This window comes from Diceros bicornis, chromosome 31, assembly GCF_020826845.1.
Source record: "Diceros bicornis minor isolate mBicDic1 chromosome 31, mDicBic1.mat.cur, whole genome shotgun sequence".
In the NCBI taxonomy this organism is placed as follows: Eukaryota; Metazoa; Chordata; class Mammalia; order Perissodactyla; family Rhinocerotidae; genus Diceros; species Diceros bicornis.
The window spans coordinates 6,875,164-6,890,664 of NC_080770.1; the positions used below are offsets into that span (position 1 = coordinate 6,875,164).

Genomic DNA, 15,501 nt, shown 5'->3' on the forward strand with positions numbered 1-15,501 from the left:
GTCCGCAGCCCGCACACCTCATTCCCCACCAGCCCTACCTTGGCTTTCTCCAGGTGTTCCACCACCTTCTGGAGGATGGGCGCATAGTCCCCCCGGGTCACCTGGAAATGGCTCCCCCGGAACGCGTAGCTCTTCAGCTTGGAAGTCATTTCGGAGTCCAGAGAAGCCTCTGAGGGAACAGGGATCGCTCAGGGAAAAGGCTAGTGGGAGACACACCAGCACCCCACCCTCTCCCTACGACACTCTTACTCTAAGGTCTCACACACGTATAAAGCACTTAGAACACTTCATGTTATATAATATATATATACTTTAGGATGAAACTTTATACTAATTTTTGTAGGCCAAAAAGTACATATTATGTAACACGAAATGTCCTAAGTGCTTTACATGTGTTAACTCATTTAACACATCAACTCTGGGGAGAGAGGGAAATTATTATCTCCACTTCATAGATGGGGAAACTAAGGCACCAAAAGGTCAAGTAAGTTGTTGAAGGTCACATGGCAGCATGTGGCAGAGCAGGATTCAAACCCAGTTCAGCAGATTGTATCTTAAAAGACAGCCATACCCTAAACGTAATCACAAGGGGCCTTATAAGGAGACAAAAGTGTGAATGGGAATTGGAGATGTGATGACAGAAGAAAGAGGTTGGAGGGATGTGGGGAAGGGGCCATGAGCCAAGGAAGGCAGGCAGCCTCCGGCAGCTGAAAGAGGCAAGGAAACAGATTTCCCCTGCAGGCTCCAGAAGGAACTGGAGTCTTGATTTAGACTTTGGACCTCCAGAACTGTAACAGAATAAATTTATGTTGTTTTATGCCCCTAAATTTGTGGTGATTTGTTACAGAAGCAATGGGATACAAATACACTGTTGTGTATTGTATTTTGTTGGTTGTGTCTGATCCCTATAATAGACTTCTAGGTTATATGAAAAAAAACATTTTTTTAAGATAGCCACAGTATCTCCCATCTCCCAATGTGACTTCTCCCATCAGGCCGAGGGGACTATATTCCGTCCTCTTGAAGTGGGGCAGGCTTGTGACAACACAGAAGCAAAGCCACGCGACTGCCAAGGCTAGGTCATAAAAGGTGACACAGCTTCTGCCTGGCTCTCTTGGGACGCCTGCTCTTGGAGTCCAGCCGCCGTGAGCAATATGAAGTAGCCACGGGAGGCAGTCGGGTTGATGGGCCCAGCTGAGGTCCCGGCCGACAGCCAGCCAGCATCTACTGCTGGACGTGTGAGTAAGGGAGCCTGCAGATGATTCCAGCCCCTAGCTGTCGAGTCACCCCCAGCCTCCAAGTCTCCCCAGCTGAGGCCTCAGACATGGTCAACCAGACATGAGCTGTTCCTACCGTGCCCCATCCAAATGCCTGGCCCACAGTGCATGAACACGAGAAGGTGGGTTTATATCACTAACTTTTGGGGGTGTTTGTTACACAGCAACAGATAACTGATACACTCAGGCAGCCTCGCCCCAGAGCCACACTCTTAACCACTGTCCTACACTGCATCTTATACTAAAGTATAGGCCCAGCTTATATGCTGGTGTGATCTACTCCTATTCGTTTGAACCCAATATCCTTTTCTCTAGTCAAACAGAACGACTTGCTAATCCCTAAACCCTCCCACCACCCTGCTCTGGCTCCTGCTGTTCCGTCCACTAGGAGGGCAGTTCCTCCCATCTTCATTCAGTCACACATTGAGTATCTTGAGTATCGACCAAGTGTGAGCCGCTGGGGAGACAAGGGTGAATGAAACACGCAGTTCCTCCTCTCAAGGAGCTTGTGGTCAACAGGGCAATCATTGGGAAATTACTGGGGGTGCTGATGGGAAAAGAGAAGGGCCTGGACTCAGTTATGGGAAGACAGGGGTAGGTCCTGGAGGAGGTGATGTCCACGCATGGCCTACAGGATGAGCAGGTGGTCATCAGGTGAACATCTAGAGGGGAGGGAGGACATTCCAGGCGGGAACGGGGAACAGACTGTGCAAAGGCCTGGGGAGGGTTTTCAGGGAATTGGAAGCTGCTGAGCATGGCTGGGGCACAGGGTCTAAGTGGGAGGCTGGGGGCCGTTATGAGGCTAGAGGCTGAGAGGTGGGAGGTGGGCGGGGAAGGGAGGGCCAGGTTGCAAAGATCGTCATAGGGGCCTGGAGGTTTCTGTCCACACTCCATCCATTTCCTCCTCACTTGGTAACAAACCCCAGTTTTCTTTTGAGAACCCCCCACCACTACCATCTCCAGTTCAGGTGGTGAGAGGCGCTGACCTCATCACCTAGCTCTGAGGTAGGCTTAGGACCAGGTCTCGCTAATCAGAGACCTGGCCCTTGACCACAGGGAATTGGTTCACAGATAAATACGGGACCCAAATAGAGAAACTAGAGCCACTTCCAAACCTTATGAAGAAACTCCTGGGAGAAAAGGGCCTCTTTCTAAAGAATGACCAGGCTGGTGGCTATCAGGCCCTGTGTGGGGAGCAGCCTGCTGTGGATGAAGGCATAGAGAGCCAAGCCAAGAGATGGACAGAGAAATTTCTGAGAATACTCTCTGAGCAGCTGGATCCAGCTGTGCCTGAAGCCATCATACTCTGGGCTTTTTAATTACCCAAGCCTGTAAAGTCCCCTTTCGGTTTAGGCAAATTTGAAATAGGTTTCTTCACTTGTAAGCAAAGAGTTCTGAATGACAGAGCCCTTAGAAGTGGATTTGGGCTTTAACCTGAGGGTACTTTGAGAGATATTTAAGAAGCAGAGTTTAATAAGTTCACCATCTCCACCTTTCCATATTCTCCCTAACCTCCAAGACACATATGGTCACCTCTTCCATTAAGCCTTCACTGATGTGAGGTTTGGATTTCTCCTCTAGGCTGTTATGGGATGTATGGTCTAGCCTGAATCCCCACTGTTTACGTGGATCATTATCTTCTGTGCCACTGCCTGGAGGATGGGCACCATGCCCAACACATAGCCCCCATCAGAGGCTTGTGGCAGTGACATTCGCCAAGTGGAACAGAACTCCCCCCCGACCCTTGTGTCTCCCCTCATATCTTTACTGTCACCCCAGCACCGGGCTAGGAGTGCTCACCTCACAGGAACCACCGCATGCTGAGCACAGCACGGAGCTGGGTGCCCAGTGAGTCTTCGATCAACACCCGCCATAACTATTACCACTGTTGTTCCCAGCACCTACCCCATGACCTGCCCACCCCTGTCCTCAGTTCTGGCCCCTCCACTCCAGTCCAGGAATGTTAAGGAGGGAGCAGAAGGAGCGTGCAAAGCGGCTCACCTGGGCCAAGCACGGATGCCAGCCGCACCTCGTAGCGTGGCTTCCCATCCTGGTCAACCTCCTTGAAGAGCCGTGTGTTGTAGGCACTGAGGTTCTGGAAAAGACCAGGGCAGAGGTTTGGGGGAGGGTACATCCAGAGGGTGCTGTGGAGTGGGGAGCAGGGGGAATGAGTCACACCAGGGAGAGGAGATACAGAGGCAAAGTAGGCCTGGGCCTCCGGGAGGCTGGCCTGAGTCGGCTGGGACGGGAAGGAGCAGGGTGGGTAGACTCTCCTGCTCCGCTCAGTACACTGAGCACTAACTTTTACTAAGCACTGACTCGACTGTGCCAGGCACTGCATGACCTCAGCTAACCCAGGGCTATGTGAGGCAGGCCCCATTTCACAGACACACAACCTGGTCGCACAGCTGCTGAGCAGCTGAGCTGGGCGGTGAGACTGACACGGAGACTCCAGAGTCCCGTGGGCAGTGGCGCTGATGCTCTGTGCCGTCCTGCCCTGAGGCTGTCCGAAGGCCCTTCAGCCTGGGGTGGGGCAGGGGCAGCTCCATTGGGGCACACATGGGGATGTCTTCCTCATTCGAGCCAGGATGACTCTTAGACAAGGGGTTCCCAAGTCTTCTCCACCCGGAGGACCCAGGATGCCCATGTCTCTAGGCCCAAGCTCAGACCCAGAATGGGTGCCAGTGGTGAGGGGGCCCCATCAAACCACGGCCCCAATTGCCCCAACCTGCAAACCTGTGAGTCCAGAAAGTCTTGGGCCAGTTTGGCATCTTCCATGGTACAATCCCCAGAGAAATAGGTGGTGATTCCCTGTTGGGGAAGGCGGCAGACGAGAAAGAGGATTTGCTGAAGTCAGGGGGCTGCAGGGGTGGCTGGCGAATCTCTGCCCAGAGCACCCTCTCCAGCCTCAGGCTTCCTGCACCTCCTCTCAGCAGCCTCCGCCCTGTCCCCCTCCATCTCTTTCCAGTGGGAAAAACTGTAACACAAACAACAGACAGAGGCCCATCTCCGGCCTTCCTGCAGCTCTGCTCCAGCCTCGCACAGGCTGGCCTGCCCCTAAGGCTTGCTGTGCCCCTCACCCCACACAGTCCCAAGCAGCCTCCAGAGGTGGGAAGCCTGGGCCCCCTCCTTTCCCATCCTCCTCTCCTCAGCGCCCTCCAGCTCTCAGTTCTCTCCTTCCCTCTTCCTGCACACAGCATCCCAGGATGTCAGAACTGGGAGGGCATCCAGAAACCATTTCATCCAATCTGCTTCCCATTTTACAGATGACAAGACTGAGGCCCACAGTGGGGAGCATCTTTGCCTCAAGAGTTTGAGGCAAAGCCCACTGCCTCCCCATCAGGTACCCGTCCCTCCATACTAGGAAGCCTCAAAGGACGTCCTCCACTCCTCTGTACGGTTGGGGCCTCACCTCCTTCCCCAGCCCGAGGTGTCGAAGCCTTGACTCCAGAGAGAACATGAGGTCCCCGCAGGTCTGCCAGAGGCCCCTGACTTCTTCTGGGTGCTGCTGAGCGGCCTCACTCCCCAAGATCACACGTTCCAGTTTCTCCTGCAGGGGAAGAGAGGCCATTGGCCCAGCCACACCACCCAAACCTGCCTTCTGGAGCCTCCACATCCACCCCAAGCTCTTCCCCCACAGTCTAAGACCTTCCAGCTCAAAGTGTGGTTGATGGACCAGCAGCACTGGCATTGCTGGGAAATACTGAACCTCGGGCCCCACCGTAGACCCGCTCCATCAGAAGCTGCATTTCAACAAGACTGCCAGGCAACTCGTGTGTACACCAAGGGCTGAGAGCCCCGGGGTAAGAGCTGCCTCTGCGCCAGTTGGGCTCGAGCCCCACAGTCCCAGGGAGGGACTCCCTGTGCCCAGGCTTCTCCTCTGTCCCCAACAGTGATATCCAGCAAGCTCCACTGTTGCAAGCACCTAACAGTTCACAGAGCACTTCCACATCCTCCCCTTGTTCGGGCCTTGGGTCAGCACGGTCAGGAAGAACCGTCGTTTCTCCTTTATATATGAGGAGGCTGCAGCATCCAGGGAGGCTGGGTGGCTCACCCGAGGTCACGTAGCATGGCAGCAACAGGGTCAAGGCTCTGCCCAGGGCCCCACTCCCACCCCACCAGCCCCGACTTCCCCACCTTCCCCAGCCCTCCCTCAGCTCACCTTGGGCAGGTTGGGCACAAACTTGGTGTCGCCAAAGGACTTGTAGTTGCCCATGTTGGAGTAGACACCCGCGGCATAGACCAGGAACGCCTAGGGGGAGGTGGGCGTCAGAGACCTGGAAGCACAGCCTCCCCTGCCCTAGGGAGGTTCCCTCCTGAGATGTGAACCCCCAGAGGAACCAGGATGGGTGAGGCTGGGAAATCTGGGGGCAGCACCCAGATCCCAGGAGGCCCCAGTGCGGCCCCGACATACTTTCCCAGACCAATCTTCACACACCCATTGTCCGGCCAAACTGGTCTTGTCAGCGGCTCCCAGACACACCTAAGGGCTCATACACCTTTGTTTCTGCTATGTCCAGCTCCCTCTCAGCCACCTCCAGCCATCCCATGTGACCTTTAAGGCCCAGTTCAAACACTACCTCCTCCTGCAGAAAGCCTGTCCTCTGCCCCCAACCTGTCAGGCAGCTGGCATCGGAAGCATCAAATGTTAAGAGCTGCAGGGACCTTGGTCATCTACTCTATGGCTCGTGCTGGCCCCAAATCCAGTCTCCCTTCCTGTGGCAACACAATCTCAATCCTCCTTTCAGGAGGGAAGGAATCTTCCTTCTCCCACTGCAGGGGTGGGCATAGGCTCGGGCTGGCCAGTAAGAGCCCTACCCAGGCAATTTCCCAGTGGCAAAGAGCTTCTGTTTTATACCAGGGATCATCAAGCTTAGAGCCCCTGGGGTTCCCCTACTGGACTGAGGAAAGAAGCGAAAGCTGAGAGATGAAGATTGCATTGCAATGGTATCTGTGAGCCCCTGAATCTAGCCATACCTGAAGCCTCCCCTAGTCCTGGACTTTTCAATTATGTGAGCCAATAACTCTCTTTTCTTAAATAGGCTTTGTTTTTTAGAGCACCTTTATGTTCACAGCAAAACTGAGCAGAAGGTACAGAGATTTCCCATGTACCCCCTGCCCCTACACATGCACAGCTTCCCCCATTATCAACATCTCCCACTAGAGTGGTACATTTGTTATAACTGGTGAACCTACACTGCCACATCATCACCCAAAGACCAGAGTTTACATTAGGGTTCATTCTTGGTGCTGTACCTTCTATGGTTTGGATAGATGTATGACATATATCCACCATTACGTATGACACATTACTCTGTATCATACAGAGTATTTCACTGCCCTAAAAATCTTCTGTGCTCCACTCTCCCTGCCCCCAGTGCCTGGCAACCACTGCTCTTTTTACTGTCTCCACAGTTTTGCCTTTTCCAGAATATCATACAGTTGGAATCATACAGTATGTGGCCTTTTCAGATTGGCTTCTTTCACTTAGTAACATGCATTTAAGTTTCCTCCATGTCTTTTCACGGCTTGAGAGCTCATTATTCTTTCTGAATAATATTCCATTGTCTGGATGGACCAGTTTATCAATTCAGCTACTGAAGGACATCTTTGCTGCTTCCAAGTTCAGCAGTTATGAATATAGCTGCTAAAACATCCGTGTGCAGATTTTTGTGTGGACATATGTTTTCATCTCCTTTCAAGTTTTCACCTTGGTAAATAACAAGGAGTGTGATTGCTGGATTGCATGGTAAGAGATGTTTAGTTTTGTCAGAAAATGCCAAACTGTCTTCCAATGAATGCGAGTTCCTGCTGTTCCACATCCTTGCCAACCTTTGGTGTTGTCAGTGTTTTGGATTTTGGCCAATCTAATAGGTGTGTAGTGGTATCTCATTATTCTTTTTTTTATTTTTTTGCTGGGAAAGATTCACCTTGAGCTAACATCTATTGCCAATCTTCCTCTTTCTTTTTTCCTCCTCAGAGCCCCAGTACATAGTTGTATATTCTAGTTGTAAGTCCTTCTAGATCTTCTGTGAGCTGCCAGCACAGCATGGCTACTGACAGATGAGTGGTGTGGTTCTGCGCCCGTGGAACTGAACCTGGGCTGCCAAAGCAGAGCACGCCAAACTTTAACCACTAGGCCATCAGGGATGGCTATCATTATTTTTTTAATTTGCAATTCCCTAATGACATATGACGTGGAACATCTTTCCATATGCTTATTTCCCATCTGTGTTTCTTCCTTGGTCAAGTATCTGTTAAAGTCTTCAGCCTATTTTTTAATCAGATTGCTTGTTTCCTTATTGTTGAGTTTTAAGAGCTCTTTGTATATTTTGGATAATAATCCTTTATCAAATATATCTTTTGCAAATATTTTTTCCCAGTCTGTAGCTTGTGTTTTCATTCTCTTGACAGTGTTTTTCACAGAGCAGAAATTTTTAATTTTAATCAAGTCCAGCTTATCAGTTATTTCTTTCATGGATTGTACTTGGTGTTGTATCTAAAAAATCATCTCCAAATCCAAAGTCATCTAGATTTTCTCCTATGTCATCTTGAAGGAGTTTCACATTTAAGTCTGTGATCTATTTTGAAGTAATTTTTGTGGAGGATGTAAGGTCTGTGTCTAGATTCATTATTTTTTTGCATGTAGATGTCCAGTTGTTCCCGCACCATTTCCTGAAATGACTATTTTGCTCCATTGTATTGCCTTTGCTCCTTTGTCAAAGATCAGTTGACTATATTTATGGGGGTCTATTTCTAGGCTATTTTATTCCATTGATCTATTTGTCTATTCCTCTGCTAATACCACATTGTCTTGATTACTGTAGCTTTATAGTAAGTCTTGAAGTTGATTAGCATTGGTCCTCCAACTTTGTTCTTTTCCTTCACTAGTGAGTTGGCTATTGTGGATCTTTTGCCTTTCCATATAAACTTTAGAATCAGCTTATTGATAGCCACAAAATAACTTGTTGGGATTTTGATTGGGATTGCGTTGGGTCTATAGACCAAGGAGGGAAGAACTGACATCTTGACAATATTGAGTCTTCCTATCCATGACATGGAACATCTTTCCATTTATTTAGTTCTTTGATATCTTTCATCAGTTTTGTAGTTTTCCTCATATAGCTCTTGTACATACTTTGTTGGATTTATAACTATTTCACTTTTTTGGGTGCTATCATAAATGGTGTTGTGTTTTTTTGTTGTTGTTGTTGTTTTGTGTGAGGAAGATTAGCCCTGAGCTAACATCTGTTGCCAATCCTCCTCTGTTTGCTGAAGAAGACTGGCCCTGGGCTAACATCCGTGCCCATCTTCCTCTACTTTATATGGGACGCCACCACAGCATGGCTTGACAAGCAGTGCATCGGTCCACGCCTGGCATCCAAACCTGCCAACCCCGGGCTGCCAAAGCAGAGTGTGTGAATTTAACTGCTATGCTACCGGGCCGGCCCCAATGGTATTGTGTTTTTAATTATCAAATTTGACTTGTTCATTGATGGTATATAGGAAAACAACAGGCTTTTGTATATTAACTTTGTATCCTGCAACCTTGCTATAACTGCTTATTAGTTCCAGGAGTTTTTTGTCAATTCCTTCAGATTTTCTACATAGATGTTCACATTATCTGCAAACAAAGGTGGCTTTATGTCTTCCCTCTCAATCTGTATACCTTTTTTCCCTTTTCTTGCCTTATTATATTAGCTAGGATTTCCAGTACAATGTGAAAAGCAGCAGTGAGAGGGCACATCCTTGCTTTGTTTCTGATCTTAGTGGGAAGGCTTTGACTTTTTCACCATTAAATACGCTAGCTGTAGGCTTTTTTGGAGTAGTCTTTATCAAGTTGAGGAAGTGCCCCTTTATTCCTAGTTTACTGAAAGTTAACATGAATGGGTGTTGGATTTTGTCAAATGCTTTTTCTGTATCTATTGATATGATCATGTAATTTTTCTTCTTTACCCTATTGATGTGATGGATTACATTTATTGATTTTTGAATATTGAAACCAGATCTGCATACTGGGATAAATCCTACCTGGTTGTGCTGTAAAATTCTTTTCATACATTGCTGGATTTGCTAAATATGTTGAGGATTTTTGCATCTATATTCATGAAAAATATTGATCAAAAATATTGAACTATTGACTGTAGTTTTCTTTTCTTGTAATGTCTCTGTCTCGTTTTGGTATTAGGGTAATGCTGGCCTCATAAAATGAGTTAAGAAGTATTCCCTCTGCTTCTCTCTTCTGAAAGAGATTAGAGAATTAGTATAATGTCATCCTTAAATATTTGGTACAATTCACCAGTGAATTCACCTGAGCCTGGTGTTTTCTGTTTGAGAAGGTTATTAAATTGATTCAATTCTTTAATGCCCATGGGATCTGTAGTGATGTCACTTCTTTCATTCCTCATATTAGCAGTTTGTGACCTCTCTCTTTTTTTCTTAGACTGACTAGAGGCTTATTGATTGTTATGGTCTGCATGTTTGTGTCTCCCCCAAATTCATATGTTGAAACCTAACCCCCAAAGTGATGGTATTAGAAGGTAGGACCCTTGGCAGGTGATTAGGTCATGGGGGCAGAGCCCTCATCGTTGGGATTAGTGCCCTTATAAAAGAGACCCCAGCAGAGACCTAGCTTGCCCATTTCACCATGTGAGGACACGGTCAGAAGTCAGCAGTCTGCAACCCAGAGGAAAGCTTTCACCAGAATCTGACCATGCTGGCACCCCGAGACTGCCAGCCTCCAGATCTCTGAGAAATAAATTTCTGTTGTTTATAAGCCACTCAGTCTGTGCTATTTTGTTATAGCAGCCCAAACGAACTAAGACATCAATTTTATTGATCTTTTCAAAGAACCAGCTTCTGGTTTCATTGATTTTCTTTACTAATTTTCTGTTTTCATTTTTATTGATTTCTGCTCTAATTTTTATTATTTATTTTCTCCTGCTTACTTTGGATTTAGTTTGCTCTTCTTTTTCTTATTTCCTAAGTGGAAACTTAGATTATTGATTTTAGATCTTTATTCTTTTCTAATATATGCATTCAGTGCGATAAATTTCCCTCTAAGCACTGCTTTCACTGCAACCCACAAATTTTGTTAAGTTGTACTTTCATTTTCATTTAGCTCACAAAAAATTTTTTGTGTGTGTGAGGAAGATCAGCCCTGAGCTAAAATCCATGCTAATCCTCCTTTTTTTGCTGAGGAAGACTGGCTCTGAGCTAACATCTATTGCCAATCCTCCTCCTTTTTTTCCCCCAAAGCCCCAGTAGATAGTTGTATGTCATAGTTGCACTTCCTTCTAGTTGCTGTATGTGGGACGTGGCCTCAGCATGGTCGGACAAGTGGTGCGTCGGTGCGCGCCCGGGATCCAAACCCATGCCGCCAGTGGCGGAGCACACGCACTTAACTGCTAAGCCACAGGGCCGGCCCTCAAAATATTTTTTAATTTCTCTTGAGATTTCTTCTTTGACCCATGTGTTATTTAGAAGTGTAGTGTTTAATCTCTAAATATTTTGGGATTTTCCAGCTATTTTTCTGTTATTTATTTCTAGTTTAATTACATTTTGATCTGAGAGCAGATATTGTATTATTTCTATTCTTTTAAATTTGTTAAGGTGTGTTTTGTGGCCCAGGATGTGGTCTATCTTGGTGAATGTTCCATGTGAGCTTGCTAAGAATGTCTGTTCTGCTGTTGGATGAAGTAGTCTATAGATGTCATAACCAGTTGATTGATGGAGTCATTGAGTTCAACTATGTCCATACTGATTTTCTGCCTGCTGGATCTGTCCATTTCTGTAGAGAGGTGTTAAACTCTCCAACTATAATAGTGGATTAATCTATTTCTCCTTGCAGTTCTATCAGTTTTTGCCTCACATATTTTCATGCTCTGTTGTTAGACACATGCGTGTTAAAAACTGTTATGTCTTCTTGGAGAACTGACCCTTTTATCATTATGTAATGCCCCTCTTTATCCCTGATAACTTTCCAGGTCTGAAGTTTGCTCTTTCCAAAATTAATATAGCTACTCTCACTTTCTTTTGATTAGTGTTGGCATGGTATATCTTTCTCCATCCATTTACTTTTAATTTCTGTGTGTCTTTATATTTAAACTGGGTTTCTTGTAGACAACATATAGTTTTTTGATCCACTCTGACAATCTCTGTCTTTTAATTGGTACATTTAGACCACTGACATTCAAAGTAACTACTGATATGGTTGGATTAATATCTACCATATTTGTTATGGTTTCCTATTTGTTGGCCTTGTTCTTTGTTCCTATTTTTGTCTCTCACTCTTTTTCTGCTTTTTGTGGTCCTAACTGAGCCTTTTATATGATTTCATTTTCTCTCCTTTCTTAGCATATTAGTTGTACTTCTTTTTTTACTTTTTTTAATAGTTGCCCTAGAGTTTGCAATATACTATTTACAACTAATCCGAGTCCACTTTCAAATAACACTATACCACTTTATGGGCAGTGTGAGTACCTTATAATAACAAAATAATCCTAATTCCTGCCTTCCCTCCCTTGTATCATTGCTGTCATTCATTTCACATATACATACAAATATATACCTAAGCGTACATAATTGAATATGTTGTTGCTATTATTTTGAACAAACTCATCTCTTAGATCAATTAAGAATAAGAAAAATAAAAGTTTTATTTTACCTTCACTTACTCCTTCTCCAATGCTCTTCCCTTCTTTATGTAGATCTGAGTTTCTGACCTATATCATTTTCCTTCTCTCTAAAGAACTTCTTTTAACATTTCCTAAAAAGCAGGTCTACTGGCAACATGTTCCCTCAATTTATGTTTGTCTGAAAGTCTTTATTTCTAAAGACCTCACTTTTGAAGGATAATTTCACAGGGTACAGAATTCTAGGTTGGTGGCTTTTTCTCAACACTATTTCAATCCACTCTCTTTTGTTTGCATGGTTTCTCAGAGATCAGATGTAATTCTTATCTTTGCTCCTCTATAGGTAAGATCATTTTTTCCCTCTGGCTTCTTTCAGGATTTTACTTTTTATCTTTGATTTTCTGTAGTTTCCAAATGATATGCCAAGGTATAGGGTTTGTGGAGGTTTTTGCATTTAATATCCCGCTTAGTGTTAGCTGAGTTTCCTGGATCTGTGATTTGGTATCTGACATTAATTTGGGGAAACTGTCAGTCAGCACTGTTTCAGATATTTCTTCTGTTTCTTTCTCTTTTTCTTCTCCTTCTGGTACTACCATTACATATTTGTTACATCTCCTGTAGTTGTTGCACAATTCTTGGATACTCTGTTCTGCTTTTTTCAGTCTTCTTTCTCTCTGCTTTTCAGTTTTAGAGGTTTCTATTTGAGATATCCTCAAGCTCAGAGATTCTTTCCTCAGCTGTGTCAAGTCTACTAATAAGCCCATCATGGGTATTCTTCATTCCTGTTAGTGTTTTGTGATCTCTAGCATTTTTGCTTCTTTCTTAGAATTTCCATCTCTCTGCTTACATTGCCCATCTGTTCTGGCATGCTGTTTACTTTATCCATTAGAGCCCTTAGCATATGAGTCATAGTTGTTTTGACTCCTAGTCTGGTAAGTGCATCATCCGTGCCATATCTGAGTCTGGCTCTGATGCTGCTCTGTCTCTTCATACTGTGTTTTTTGCTTTTTGGAATGTTTTGTGTTTTTTTTCTTGCTAGCCAGAAGTGATGTACTGGGTTAAAGGAACTACTGTAAATGGGCCTTTAGGAATGTGGAAAGGCGTGGGAGCAGGAGAAGCATTCTACAGTCCTATGATTGAGTCTCAGTCTTTTAGGGAGGCTTTGCCTCTAGACTGTGAAGTTCACATACGCTTCTCAGTTCCTTGTACCCCCCACCCTCCTTAGGTGGGACAGGATGGCTAGAGCAGGCTGGAGTTGGGTATTTCCCTTCCCTCAGGTCAGTTAGGCTCTGATAAAACCCTAGCAGGGTTAGACCTAAGGGCAGACCATGTTAAGAAGAACAGAATGTTCTAGTGTATTTCAAAAATGCTTTCTTTTCCCCTCCCTCTGCCAGAAGCATGAGGGGCTTTTTCTCTGAAATTTACTGTGAGCACTGGTCAAGCTCTCGGAGGTAAAATCCCCAAAAGCGTGGGAACCCCCTCAAGACTGGGTCCCCCTGGAGTTTTTAACTCACAGAGTTGTCCAGACTGAGCCTCCAGCAATTCGTCAATTACAGTTCAGGTTTTCCTACCCCCGCATTGGTTCTGGTGGAGATTTCTGCCCATGAACTTCCGTTAAGTTGTGATTCTCTGTCTACCTGCCTGTCTGTCTCTCCAACTCTGGGGGCAGCAGTCTGCCCTGCTACTTCAGTTCTCTTAAGGATCTAAGAAGAGCTGCTGGTTTTTCAGTTTGTCCAACTTTTTACTTGTTGTTAGGACAGACTGGCGACTTCTAAGCTCCTTATATGCCAGACCAGAAACTGGGAGTCAGGATTTTTTTTTCTTTTAAGCCAATTTGAGGTGGGTTTTTGCTACTTACAAACAAAAGAATCCCACTGAAAATGGGAATACTTGGAGAGCGCTTTTCCATTTATAAGCACTTCCCCAGCTATTAGCTTTTCTAATGAGTACGTCAAGGCCTAGAGACGGGATGTGATTACTCAAACTTCAAAACAGGTAGGAAAAACAGCCTGGGCCTCAGCTCAGAGATAAGCAATCCAATTCCTTTATTTTACGTATAGAAAAACAAGCTGTATTCTCGTACATTCTTGATGAAGCTTTTTTAGAAGATGATTAATAGCACCAATCAATTGTAAATGTACAGAGACTCTGACCCCCAATTCTACTTCTAGAAATAGATCCTACTCACACATGTGCACCAGTATGCTCATTGTGGTACTGTCTGTAGGAAGAACCGGGAACAATCTGCCCAGCCACAAAGAGAAGATTAAATTGATTATCACATGCACTGCTGTGGAATGCTTCACAGCCAATAAATAAGAATGAGGTAAATTTATAAGTACCCTATGGAAGTTCTCCAAGACATGGTGTTCAGGAAAAAAAAGCATGTCTCATAAGAACATGGAGAGCGTGATCTCATTTATGTAAACGAAAAAATAAGGAGCTGATACATGGGCATGTGTACATGTGTAGGTATACAACACAGACAGAGGACTGAAAAGGCTGTACACCCCACCAGCCTCAGTGGTTACCTCTGGGGAGGGCACTGAGAATGATCTTCCTGTTTTGTTTTGTGTCTTTCTGCATTGCTGCAATACTTAAGAATGCATTCATGTATTAACTGGCCAACAGACCCACAAACCAAAACCAGGGGACAGGCAGAACATTCTGCCCAGGAACACACAACATGGTAGAGGATAATCTGGTCAGAACTCGACTTCCTGATTCCTACCCTGGACTCATCCCTCTACCATCTCTGAATCTCCACGGCTGTTTCCTTTACTCACAGCCCTTGTAATCCCAGCAGCCACCATTTATCTTGGAGTCAGGTCACTACAACCCTAAGAGGTACAGACTACCCTTGTGCTTAGTTTGCAGATGAGAAGACTGAGGTTCTAGGAGGGGAACCTTTGTATTTGTAACTTTTGGTCTAATCCAAAGAGAGAGAAAGACCTTCATACTCCTGCTTCCTGATCCCTCACACCCAGAAGCCACTCAGGAAATGTGGGTTGGTCTGAGAGAACTGACCTGATACTCCTCCTCGGTAAGGCCCTCAGCCAGGGCATGCTGGCGCAGCTGGTCAGGGTCCTGGGCACGGAAGAGGCGGCTGAGCAGGGCATAAATGTAGGGGGCCTCAGGGGAGGTCTGCAGCAGCACAGCCAGGCCTCCATACCAGGCGGCCCGTGACAGGTGGTGGGCATAGAGGCGCTCTGTGGGCGACAGCAGGCGGAAGGCCTCGCGGCAATCCAGGCAAGACACGCCGATGTCATTGGGCAGGATGTACTGGGTGTCCGCCATGGGCCCTGCTGAGAACCATCACCATCATCACAGCCATCATTTATACACACCAACTGCACACCTGGCTCTGCACTCTCAGGGTCTCATTTAATCCTCCCAAAAGCCCAGAAGAAAGGGAATACCATTGTACCCATTCACCAGATATGCTAACTGAGGCTCAGAGAAGGTTAGATGACTCAGCCAAGGAGATTACAAAAAACAATGGTGGGCCATATTTGGCCTGTGGCCACTCAATCTTAAAGATTGAATCCAACTACCTAGTATTACAGATGGGGAAACTGAGGCCCAGAGAG

The 15,501-nt window shown here is 45.9% G+C and overlaps 1 protein-coding gene across 4 annotated transcripts in view; it reads right to left on the minus strand.

Moving 5' to 3' along the window:
- Nucleotides 1-15,501, minus strand: part of DPP3 (dipeptidyl peptidase 3) — a 30,827-nt gene that overhangs the window by 14,421 nt on the left and 905 nt on the right. For 2 of the 4 annotated variants that reach the window (XM_058526332.1, XM_058526334.1), the window contains exons 2-7: nucleotides 14,939-15,216; nucleotides 5,440-5,529; nucleotides 4,690-4,827; nucleotides 4,014-4,088; nucleotides 3,279-3,372; nucleotides 39-169 (exon numbers count right to left, since the gene is read on the minus strand). In XM_058526332.1, coding sequence (XP_058382315.1) covers nucleotides 39-169; nucleotides 3,279-3,372; nucleotides 4,014-4,088; nucleotides 4,690-4,827; nucleotides 5,440-5,529; nucleotides 14,939-15,208 — 798 coding nt within the window. In that variant the 5' untranslated portion in view covers nucleotides 15,209-15,216. The remainder of the gene's footprint in view (nucleotides 1-38; nucleotides 170-3,278; nucleotides 3,373-4,013; nucleotides 4,089-4,689; nucleotides 4,828-5,439; nucleotides 5,530-14,938; nucleotides 15,217-15,501) is intronic. The other 2 variants (XM_058526333.1, XM_058526335.1) reach the window with 1 other exon arrangement.